This window comes from Crocodylus porosus, unplaced genomic scaffold (genome assembly GCF_001723895.1).
Source record: "Crocodylus porosus isolate Cpor-Errol unplaced genomic scaffold, CroPor_comp1, whole genome shotgun sequence".
Classification (NCBI taxonomy): Eukaryota; Metazoa; Chordata; order Crocodylia; family Crocodylidae; genus Crocodylus; species Crocodylus porosus.
This window is the reverse complement of record NW_017728915.1, coordinates 24,526,292-24,538,511: the sequence shown is the minus strand read 5'-3', so window position 1 is coordinate 24,538,511 and position 12,220 is coordinate 24,526,292. Positions and strand designations below refer to the sequence as shown.

Here is a 12,220-nt window from a genome sequence, read left to right as displayed (position 1 = left end):
CACACACACACACATGCACACTTCTATGGGACACTTCATGCACCCCAGCATTGCAGCATTCACTGGTACCTCGAGGTATGTAGAACCAACATTTAAAGCTATGTCCGAATAGCTGATTCTCCAAATCAGCATCAAATCTTCAGATTTGAATTCAGCTGAATCGAATCGGGGACAGTGATCCAAATCAACAAATCAAATCACTGTCCTGATACCAGCCGAATCCAAATAGAATAGGGCCGACTTTGTACATCCCTTGTATCTGGATCCTAAATCCAGAACCAACAGTCCCTTCATGCCTCTTTCTCTTAATCTCTTGAATTATTTCACTGACTAATCTGTCCTTGATTCTGGATAGGTGCCTGTTTTGGCTAGAGTTTAATTTAAAAAAAAAAAAAAAAAAGGTAGCATCTCAAAAGCCAGAGCCAGTAGAATACAATTTTTGGAAATCAAGCTGATGGCTCATGGAAGTCTGCTGTACAGCCATTTTGTTTCTTAATCTGGAAATTCACATTTTCAGTTTTGTTGCATAGAGTTCTCTTATTTCATAGCATATGTTCTGCATTTACAGTTAGCCTAATAATCAGCTCCAGTTTATGTCTATCTACTAAGAATCTGATTCTCTCCCTCAGCTAAATTCTGATACTATCTTATTCTTCAGCTCTTGTGCTAAAATCACAAGTTTAACTAGCCTCTCTGCTACGATTTTTCCAAGTTGCTGTTTAGGCTGTAAACTTGCCTTTGAGTGTAATCAGATAGTTAAATTTCTACATGATCAAAATGGTGACTGCCAATTGCAGGCATGAATAATTAAGTAAAAGAAAAAGGACAGTTTTGGGAAATGTAGCCCTCTGACTTGAATGGTGAAAGAAATGTCGAGTCTTAGTCTGTCATGTGATTATCCTTTATATTAATGCCATAAAAAGGTGGAAAGGCACTTCATATTCATCATCTTTAATTCAAGAATAATTCAGTTCACAAATAAATAAGTAATAGATACTCTCCTACTTGTGCCAACTTCACTCAAAAATATTTCCTCTGAGTTCTGTACAGAATTCCCCTTTGCTGCTGCTGTTTCCAATTTATAGCTCAAAACCACCTGCTTGCATTTCAAGGTAAGTCTCAAGGGCTCTGTTCAAAGAACAATATTTTTGAAATGTGAAAAGGTTTCTTTTTTATTAAGTGGAAACTTTCTCAAAGGTACATTGATAAATTATTGCACATCTGAAAGAATCCTAAAACTACAGAATGATAACTCTCACAACTATTTTATAGTAAATATTTGTTTCAGTAAAAACTTTATAATGATACATTAACTCCATGAGTTTCCGTCTGGTCTCTGAAATCACAGATGCCTTATAACAAGGGGTACTCTTTTATGACCACTACACCATCCTGGTATATCATTTATAAATGGACTCCTGAAATATGAGTGACTTCTGTTCACTGCTTCCAGGCCCTGGATTATTTTGTGGTCCCCTCTAGAGAGTTGTGGGAAGTTGTCATCAAATATGTGTTCATCTTGAGACCAGCTTTTGTACAGGATTTCACAAGCCTCCATTTGATACTTGTACTATTCAATGTGGGTTGGAGGCTGCTGAAGGATTTTTGAGGTATTCTGGCATCTCATGCCATTAGAAACTGTCTGGCTTTTATCTTATGTTTTCAGATGATCTGGATAGAGCTGTTTTTATATTATCATAGTCACCTGAAAAACAAAACACTAGCTGAGACTGAGGTCCCTGTTCCTAACCACTGTGCTGTTAGTTAAGATCTATGATGAAATCATGGTTCTGCAGAAGGCATTAGAAATATTGCTACTAACTTGCACGGGCTCAGGAATTCACCTTAAGACTTTTTAGTCCTATTCTCCAGATAAGTTGTGCAGTGGTCACTCAGCATTCCTGACTAGAAACCAGGACGGTATTTTGACCTTTCTAGCCTCTTAGAGCTACTTACTTCTAGCTGCAAATATGCTGGGACATAGTAGGGAAAAGGTCTAGCAGTTGAGACTTTTTTTCTTTTTCTTTCTAATAACGGAAGAATAACACCACTCATTTTGTGTCCACTGTACAAGCGAACAGACTGAAGAACAGAGGATATTTTTCCCCTAGATAGAAGGGACTTTGATCCAAGAGAGAAAATTCAGGCTTTTCAATTTCACACAGAAAACAAAACCTAAAGCAAACTTCCAAGTCAATAGAATTACTCATGAGTTGAAAGATAACCACATGCATACAAATTTCTCAGATTTGAACCAAAGGAAAGTAGCTCCTACTATTGTCACCTTCAACAGTCCTAAAATTTAAAACATACTGAGGGTCATAATCTTAATTACTTGCTTAAAATAGATGAGATTCCCTTTCACAATGAAGCAAAGAGAAAGGGGAAGGTATTCCTGAAAAAGCTGTGGTATTTGTACATTGTGTATTTCACAGAGGGTTATGATACCTGCTATTTGGAAGCAGAGCATCAGTAGAAATGACTGAAAAATGGGTTGGTATTGGCAGTATTTGTCAATTTCTAACTCAAGATCTATGTATTGTATTTACAAAGAAAGCTTTCTTAAGCCAGAGTACCATCTTGGCGTATAACACTTTGCTAGTATGGATATAATACAAGATACTTTCTATGCTAGTGTGTTGCCTTTACTGTAGCGCTGAAGTAACTATCTCAACACCTAAATCAGATTTGGGCTTGGAGGAAATCAAACAGAAGCAATTCAGTGATATATCTGTTATGATCACAGAAACTGGAATAAAGTTCTTGACAGGATATACGACAAAGGGCTCTGTTTTCCACACTGTCCCTTGTCCGTTCTCTTATTTTTTATATGATTACAGATTGTGCCTGTGATATTAGACTAGGATCAAAAGATTTTATTTGATGTGAATTAGGAGTAGAAGTAATAGTTCTGTTTGGTCTAAAATTATCCTGGTCTTCAAAGAAAGTTGTTGAAAGGTACAACGTTCTGTTCTTTTCTACATATCCTTTATCTCTTAAAAAGAACATCATGGGCAAGACTTGTAAATAAAATATTCCTTGTGCAGCATTCACTTTTTTGGAAAATAAAAATCATATACAGTTAAATGCATGTAGATGTTTCACAAGAAGAGGAAGATGTTCAAGGGAAAAAATAGTAATGAATATAACTGTCTCTTGTACTTTTGTCTTCCATACATGTTAAGCAGACCCTATGAGGAGAGGCTACAGGACCTTAATCTGTTCAGCCTTCACAAGAGAAGGCTGAGAGGGGACCTGGTGGCTGTCTATAGACTTAGTGTGGGGGACCAGCAAGGAATGGGAGAGAGACCTTGTTCCCCTGAGCGCCTCCCGGAGTAACAAGAAATAATGGCCATAAGTTGTTAGAGTAGGTTCAGACTAGACATCAGAAGGCACTACTTCACAGTCAGGGCCTCTAGGATCTGGAACCAACTTCCAAGGGAAGTGGTGCTGGCTCCTACCTTGGGGTCTTTAAGAGGAGGCTTGACGATTACCTAGCTGGAGTCATTTGAGCCCAGTTTTCTCTCCTGCCCAGGGCAGGGGGTCAGACTAGAAGATCTGCAAGGTCCCTTCCGACCTTATATCTATGAATGTCAGGTATTGCATGAAACTGTTACAGGTAAGTTTTTATTGTATTTGGTACCATTTTCATTTAGACAGAGATCCAAAATGGAAGGTACTGCGTTAGAAAATTGACTAAGGATTATCATACAATACAGAAGTTGTAAATATTAGATTTGTTAAGTGTGGTTATAGGCATTTGCTGACAAGAAAAAGAACCCATCCAAAATAGGCTCTTTCAAATTATTTTTCTGTAAAGTCTGAAAAGGCAGGCAATTGCATGTTATTTTTTACTACTTTCTTAGTAGTTTAAAGTAGTTAATTTTTAAGCTTCCTTGTGTACAATATATGCTTAGCAGCTTTAAGTAGGAGCCTATTTTTCAGTTATTCCTAAAGGCTTAAAACCCAGTGTTTCTGTTTTGCCCCTTAAATTAGCATTGTCAATAAAGTAATCAAGAATGGGTACAGCTGTGGGAATAGGATTACCTGGTGCTTCAGAGTTGAAAACCCTCACACATTGAATTTTCTTGCGCCTTAACAAAATAGGGATTAATGTTTGCCCTTTTTAATTGGTGACAAAAGGGTGTGCATTTCAGAAGACACTTTCAGTCAGCTGTAACAATTTTAAAGAAACTGAATTAGAATTGAAAATTAGTTGACATGTCCCGGTTAAAAAATGTGAAAAGAAAAAAAACCCTGTTGTTTCAAAGCAGCAGAAAGAATATACTCGTTCATTCGGAACTGTGTGCATTGGAAAGGTGACTTCTGACAGCCCAATGAGCATGACACCTGTATATACCCTTAAGATACAGTGTACCTGGTGATAAGTAATACATATGCCTGCAAGGGAAATATGTATAAAACATGATTGTAAGCTTTGAAAAATTAGAAAAAAAAAGAGAAAGTGCTAAACTCTTGTCTCTCATGAGTGCATTAGAAATTCGTAAGCAATCCAGCTTCAACATAAAAATTACATAAACATGCAGAGCAGCTAGCTGAAAAGGCCAGCCTAAATACCAGATACTCTTATAAACATAGTTTCATACAGATTTTCTGATTAAATCACGTGTTTAGTTCGTATTTGGTGTCCTTCACTTTTGAAGTGCAATTAGAGAATCCCATGAAGTGTAATTCTTGAGAATATTGAATTTTTTTCAATTTGACTAATGGCTGTGTTGTTCCATGCAGAATTCTTACCGAAACCATAACACGCAGAGTGAAATCCTGACTCTTTTGAAGTTAATGGAAGAACTAACATTGACTTCAGTGTATTCAGAATTTTATCTGCAGTATACAGGCCATTTTTAGAATCCTCTCCCTAGGTACGTCAGCAGAATTTACTGCTGATGGCATCTGAGGGTGTGAACAGACATCATGCTTAGAATGTTCTAAATACACTTCAAACCCCAAGAGTCCAGACTAACAGGCCATTTAAGACCAACTGAAACTTCCTGGAATGTTTCAAAAGACTATTAGGAAAATTAAGTACTATTTTGAGTCAGTCCTCCAAACTTTTTTGATTGCGCACCCCTATCAGTAAAAAATGTTTGAACATGCACCCCCAATATATGAATATTTATATAAATAGAAATAGAAGTTCTAATATTTTCTTCCCGCACCCCAATGGATCATCTTGCTCACCCCCTGGGGTTCATGCACCCCACCTTGGAGACCACTGCTCTGTGTATTGGCTCAAAGTTTTATGTGAGGGACATATAGCATTCTGTGTCTAGTGTCTGCTCAGTCATCCAGGTATCCCAGATTGCACTGTTCCTCACCCTTCCCCCCTCCCGCCCCGTGCCTCCCAAATGCATTCAGGGCAAGGGACCTCTCTGGAATGCAGCCAGGACTCTGTTGTCCAAACCGCCCCACTCAGATCTCCCCTCCTGCCCCTTCCCTGCCCGTTCCCCACCCCCCCCCACAGCAGGCAGACCATGGGAGCAGAAACAAAGATTTTAAGTCCCCAAGTCCAGTAAGAATCCAGTCCCCTTTCCCTTCCTGCCTGCCCCCATCGCTCCCTCCCTTCCTCTGTATGCTCAGCAGCATGTCCTCTTCCTTCTCATCCCCCCTGCCACTGCTGCTGCCCCATTGTCCCTTGCTGATCTGGGGCATGGGGCTCCAGAGCTGCTTCTGCCCTGCTCCAGCTGGAAACTGTGGCAGAGGGTGGATTCCTCCCCTCTGCCTAGTCTCACCTTGGTGTTCCCTTCAAGTGCAGGGGCGGGGGACACTTGCTTGCTGACGCTGTCACTGTCCCTGGCTGACCCCACCAGAAGTAGGCAGAAACATCTCTGGAGGAGCTTTTCTCCCCTTCCCCTACTGGCTGCAGTGGGTGGGGGAGGGGAACTGAGGGAAGATATTCTTACCTGCTTTGGGGACTGCTACTCCCAAGGCATGGTCTGCCAGTGGAGGCACAACCCCACCACTATGCCCCCTCTGGGTCGGCCCCTGCCAGCCCCTGGCGGGCTGTGTGGTTTCCTGGAGGACTGCGTGCTCCAGGGGCCCCTCCCCCAAGATCTCCACAGCTTTTCAACCCCTGCCTTAAAAGCTGCACTGTCAATTTAATTTCTCTGCTAGAAACCCTGCATTTGGGCTTGTCAGGCTCATTTAAGGCGGAAGGGGAGGCGGAAGCTGTGTGGCTTGCCTTCCCCTTGCCTTGCACAAGGTGCAGGGTCTGTAGTGGGGGGTGAAATTGACAGTGCAGCTTTCAAGGCAGGGGTGGAAAAGCTGCTCAAATTGTTCAGGGGCCTCTGGAGCGCACAGCCTCCCTCCCAATACCTGGGAACCCCTCCACTCCTCTCTGGGAGGCTTGATGGTCTGGGTGCTTTATCGAACCTTGCTGGTATTGTGGCAGCAGCATAGTCCCTAAAAGATGAGGTTTCTAGTTGGAACCTCCAGCAGCGTACACGCAGACGCTTCTGTCCCAGGACTGTCGTGAACTGGTTTCCAGTCAGGAACAGTTAAAGTATTATATCTGGCCACCCCCTGAGATACTGCAGTTTGATATGAAATGAGGAAACGTTCAGGTTTCACTTTTGGCCAATATTAACTTGGTAAGTGGCAGCCATGCTAGCAAGCTTGTAATGAATTGGTAGACTGTGAAAGTGAATTCGGTGTGATAGGATGTGCTTCTAGTGAAAAGCACATTACCCAGTAAAGGTATACTATCTCTGATTCAATCGCATTAAAAACCCCTTCTCAGTTACTTTTCAATCCAACATTATAGAATTATTTTTTTTAAACAGCCACACTTCTTTTTTCAGAAAAAGAAAGCAAAGTTTAGGTAACAACTGGATCGTATGATGTATGTCTTAATTTATTTCCTGCCTTTTATTAGTGATCTGGGAATGCAGCAAAAGGTGACTACTATTACTTTACTGCATGAAGTTTCATATAAATTCCAACTATGAATATGTGATCACTTGTCATGTGGAAAAATAAACCCTGCCATCTCTCTGTCACTGAAGATGGAAGGATGTTTACAGTTTTCATTATTTCTTCTTTTTAAAAAAAAACACTTTAGAAGGTTACTGAAAGCTGCTGTGAAGAAGAAATATTTTACCCAGAGTCATTTAATTTTTTTGTGTAGGGTTTTATAAAGAAACACTGGAAGTTACTTACTGGAGCATAACTTATACATACATAACAGTATAATATGTAACTGCAGAATGTTTTGGTTCATGTTCACAATGCCTGTGGGAATAAAGCTCTACATGCAAATGTGTTATGGAGACATAAATCTACAATTTGCAAAAGGAAAGAAGCAGAGTTCCATCATGTGCAGTGAATAAGGGGAACTCTATGTGTGTGAGCACTAAATGGGATTCTGATGGGCTTTTGTTATGCCATCTTTTCGCTGCAGCCTGCCTCCCAGACTTCTCTATTGTTATCTTCTTCTTCTAATCTTCTGTCAATTTTCAGAATCATACACAACTTGTACTGTTTACTGTGTAAAATTACAAAATTGAGGAAAAGTCCTGGCAGATCCACCTCCCTGAAGAGTCAGATTGTAATTCCACTGTCTGTTGTTCCATTTTCATTTACCTATGTATGCATAATTTGCGGTGTTTGGTAGCTTTCTGTGAAATTTTAAGTTCTGTTTTGATTTTATGGTGGTTTAATGCTTTTAATATCAAAGAATTTGCATTGCATTCTGTGGACTGCTGTGGCAAAAGGATAAAATCACAGCATCTCTAAACTTTGAATGGCACTATTATCTCTCTGTGTTAATGAAATGATTTTAGTATTACAACAAATGAGTTTTCCAAATCCATTTGTATTAAAGGGAATTGGATTGTAATTAGAGCATATTTCAGAAAGAATAAAAGGGTCCATGATATGTGCTTAGCTCTTAAGCACCTAATCCTGTATTAATTGTGCTTTGGGCACAGCTGCCCTCATGTACAAAGGACTTTGACAGGAAAGATTAAAATGCAGTAATGTTTTAAAGGCTAAATAGCTCCTCCAGCAGGATGGCACTGTAATGAGATTCATTTCAAGAATGTATTACTACCTCTCTCACAGAGATATTAAATGTGTGTGTATGTCTATATTGAATATATAAATTAATATAGATATGTAAAATAAATAAAACAATAACTCTGTAAAACCTCTTTTGAGCAAAGCCCCTCAATGAGCCATATTATGGGATCCATACCTGTGTTTTATTGTCCCATTTGAATGGTAAAGTAACTGAGATATTAAGCTGTCTAAGAGAAAACATATGGCTTTGTTGTGTGTCAGAATACCCTTTTTTCCTTTAAATTTAGAAAAACTGTGCTACACGGGGGTGATATGAAAACAGTTTCAGCATGGCCAGCTGTCATGCAGGTGTTCCACGCAGCTGTGTTGGTTAGCATTGAACTCCAGTAGAGCGGGCTACCCATTTTAATCAGTGCTGTGCTTAAATCTGAAATTCTGAAGATTTAAGAAATCTTCCGTGGAGAAAACGTGGGAAAGCTTGCACCTTTTTTCTAGGAACTCTGTCTTCAGTGGGATCCATGAATCTTCTTCACTTGGCTTTGGATGCTCCACATGCTCTGACAGTGCCATCCTACGTGGATGCCACTGAATAATGTTTAGAATTATCACAATTTGGTCTGGACTTGACTGTCTCTGAATGTGTGTGAGAGAGAGAGATGAAGGCTGTGGATGCATGTGTGTAAATATGAAGATACTTTGCAGCAAATATGGATTGTTATGGTTGATATTCCAGGTACACAAGAAGAATTATTTTACTCATTCCTGTTTACAGTGTTTTTAACAATGTTATGGTTTGTTTTTCAGCCTCTGTCCTTTTAACTATTTATTAGTCAGCCAGTTTGAGGGTTAGGATAAATAATATATATGCCAAAAATTCTTTCTGTACTTAGTTGTTAACACAGTTTACCATTCTTTTGAAATATAAAGCTGCTTCAATATCACTTTAGATTTTTTTGAGGGCTTTTTCCTTGCAGTTTCACACTTGTTGAGAAGCATACGACTCAGAATTGTTGTGAAGAGAATGTAGGTTAATTTGAGTGCTAAATTGAGCAAAAATTGAGGGAGAGCCTAGTCAGGGAGCAGGGGACTTGCATCTACTTGTCTCACTTCACTGCAGTCTTGCTTTCCTCCCTGTTTTGTTGTGTTTCTGCATAAATTATTAACATCTGACTCTTTCTAATTGCAGCCTGTTCGAGCACTATTGCTACAGTCGGGGTGGCATGCGCCATACTTCTTACACTTGCATCTGTGGCAGGTAGGATAATTTTGTGTGTTGTATTTCTGTAACATTTATTATCAAATCCCCATTGGAGATATGTAAAACAGTTTTATGGGTATATAATATGTTTTGTCCAAGTACAGTAAGCATTTTTACTTGGGAAGTAATACAGAAATGCCTAGGGCTGTGCCTTAATGCAATAGCTAGGTTAAAGACTATTGCATTCAGGAGATTACATGATGTTTGCGGTGATTGGCAGGGTCGTGTTTATTACTCGTATCTGTGTGGCCATTGGGTTTCTTTATTAAACAGCATTATGAAGAAAGACAGACACAAAATCTGCCTCCTATAACTCAATAAGTACTTTGACATATTCTTACTTTGGATCACTTTCAAAGTTTCTAGTCTCTAAATTTATTATGCATTGAAATTGAACTAATCTTTTCAGAAAAATTTTGCTCCGTGTCTCTGCTCACTTAATATCTGCTACTTAAATATAGACAATATAGTTAGAACAATTACTGATATACTGGATTTGTAATTCCAGAAGTACAAATGTTTAATTAGTAGCACAAAGTGCCCTTAGCGCCAACTTTATAAGAGAGAAATGTCAAACTTACTCTGTGGAGAAGGTTGAACTAAAGCTCACATGGTAACTCGAGTTCACAGCAGATTTCCCCCCTGATAACAGTGAGAAGTTTCTGTTATTGATGGTGAAAAAGGATTTTTGTAATAACTACATTTTGTTAAAGCTAATATTGCATTCTACACAGGCCAAAAGTAAACCAGGCAAGTTGTAGACTACTGTTTCCTTTGTGCTGTCTCTTTAGTTGCTCATGTGTAAATAATGAGACCACGTTTTTGTGCAAAGTTGATGTAATTTCATGTGTAATTTTGGTACTAAAAGTGTGTACATAAATTGTGGGAAAACTGGTTATTTTTTAAGTAATGCTTAGCTTGGGAATTATCACTCCCATGGAATGGTAGGATGGTTAACATAGTTTATAGCCTTCCCTCAGATACGGTTGCAGGTTAGTATAGAAGTATCAGGTGAAACTTAGAAATATAATCTTCACAGTTATGATGGCTTCTCATTTATTTTCTGCAGTACCTGCCTGCTGTTATAGGACCTAGGGAACATCCAAGAGAAGTCCTGTCGGGCGTCTTTACATGTGCTCGGGGAGGCTGATGCTTTAATTTAAGCGGCTCTTGGGAGCTGCTGTAACTAAAGTGCCCACAGTGTCTGATTTATTCAGCATCCCATGCTTCAAAATGGTGGCACAGGTGCTTTAACTAACGCTCGTTTGACAAGCTTCAATCAAGTCAATTGAGTCTGCTCTAACATGCTGTAATTACAGCACATCGGAGCAGGCATCCCATGCATCTGCGGGCACCCATCATGCCCCCATTCCAGGTGTCTGCTTTGTATCTGTATACCCTGAGAAACAAATTACTTTGTATATAACTTAGCCTACAGTCACTGTACTGCTAGTAACTAGAGTACAGTAACTGTAGTCCAAGTGAATATGCGTAACGCATCACTCTCCAATTCCACTGCGGTCCATGTGTGGGCACCACTTTCCTCCCACCCTTCACACCACAGATGGACAACCCAGCCCCACTCTCAGCTCTTTGGCCACAGGCAACCCTGCTGCACTATGCTACGCAGCCGGCACCATGAGCCAGTCTGGCTCTGTGGGAACTACGGGAAGTGCGGTGCCACACTGCACCACACCATGCTCCCCCCTGCAGCAAGGCAGCAAGTGAAAGGTGGAGGCGGGGGGACGAGCTCAGGGAATGATGGAGAGAGGTGTGGCCAGACCACCAGTTGGACAGCCCTAGTGCAAACAGCTAACTCCACCCATTCTTAGTTCATCAAATAATCAGGAAATAACAATTTACTTACCAGACTGCTACACTGTGTTTTATTAGATGACTGATGAATACTAAGGTATCTTCATTGTTGGTTGCACTGATACAAAGCGATGTTAGTCCAAGCTAAATTATACTAATTTAAGTCTTGGGTCTACTAGGACATCAGAACCTTTGGCCGCACCAGTATCTTTAAGTTCCTTTCTGTTTCTACATTTTTTTATGCTTCTCTAGTTGTAAGTTAACTGAGGATCCCATGACACTTTCAAAAACAAGATGGGAATAATCCCCTTTCCAACTTAATTTTTAATGATGATTACCCATGGCTTTGCAACTGATATTGCTGCTGATGACTCAGATCACCCACTCAAGCTGTGGCTCACACTTGTGTGGCCTGCATAGGGGGCAGCCCCTGGCTGCTTAGAAGGCAGGGAGCTCTGATTTACAAGGTTAGGCCTTTAGATCTAAACAAGAACATTATAAAGAAATCCTCCTTATGAGTTAAATTAACATTAGAATCTTAACAGCAAAAGTAATGGTAGTTAGTCATAAATTCTTATATATCAGAAGCCCCAAACTTTTTACAAACTAAATATTTCTAAAACCATGACAAATAAGTAGCTTGTTAAGGTGAGTTTTTAGGAATAATTGAGTTGAATAAAAACCAAACTTTCAGTGTTATATTTTAATAACTCTTACTATTCTGCTAAATCTTGTAGCTTTCTTAGTGTCTAGACTTTTTAATTGGATTTACTTACTTTGAGACGGGCAGCCCCTATAGTAATCACATTGATTTTAAATGAACAAAACTTTACTAATCACATCAATAAAACATACAGGTTTGTTCATTTAATATCTAATGCATTCTGTCCAGATTTTCTTTAAAAATCACTAATACATTGGTGATTTTCCTTCTATTTCAAAGATCTTTCTTTTAGATAAATGGAAGTTCTGAATACTGATAAACGTAAGTGGGTTTTATTAAATCATGAAACAAGAAAATCAAGAATAATCATAACTGCAATTTGGACTGGAAAAATCACTTTGCATGTATTTTCAGTACAAGTACTCATCATCATCATCATCATC

At 39.4% G+C, this 12,220-nt stretch overlaps 1 protein-coding gene across 3 annotated transcripts in view; it reads left to right on the top strand.

Moving 5' to 3' along the window:
• Positions 1-12,220, top strand: part of PEPD (peptidase D) — a 216,477-nt gene that overhangs the window by 118,825 nt on the left and 85,432 nt on the right. For all 3 annotated transcript variants that reach the window (XM_019535851.1, XM_019535849.1, XM_019535850.1), the window contains one exon: positions 9,227-9,295. In XM_019535851.1, the coding sequence (XP_019391396.1) occupies positions 9,227-9,295 (69 nt within the window). The remainder of the gene's footprint in view (positions 1-9,226; positions 9,296-12,220) is intronic.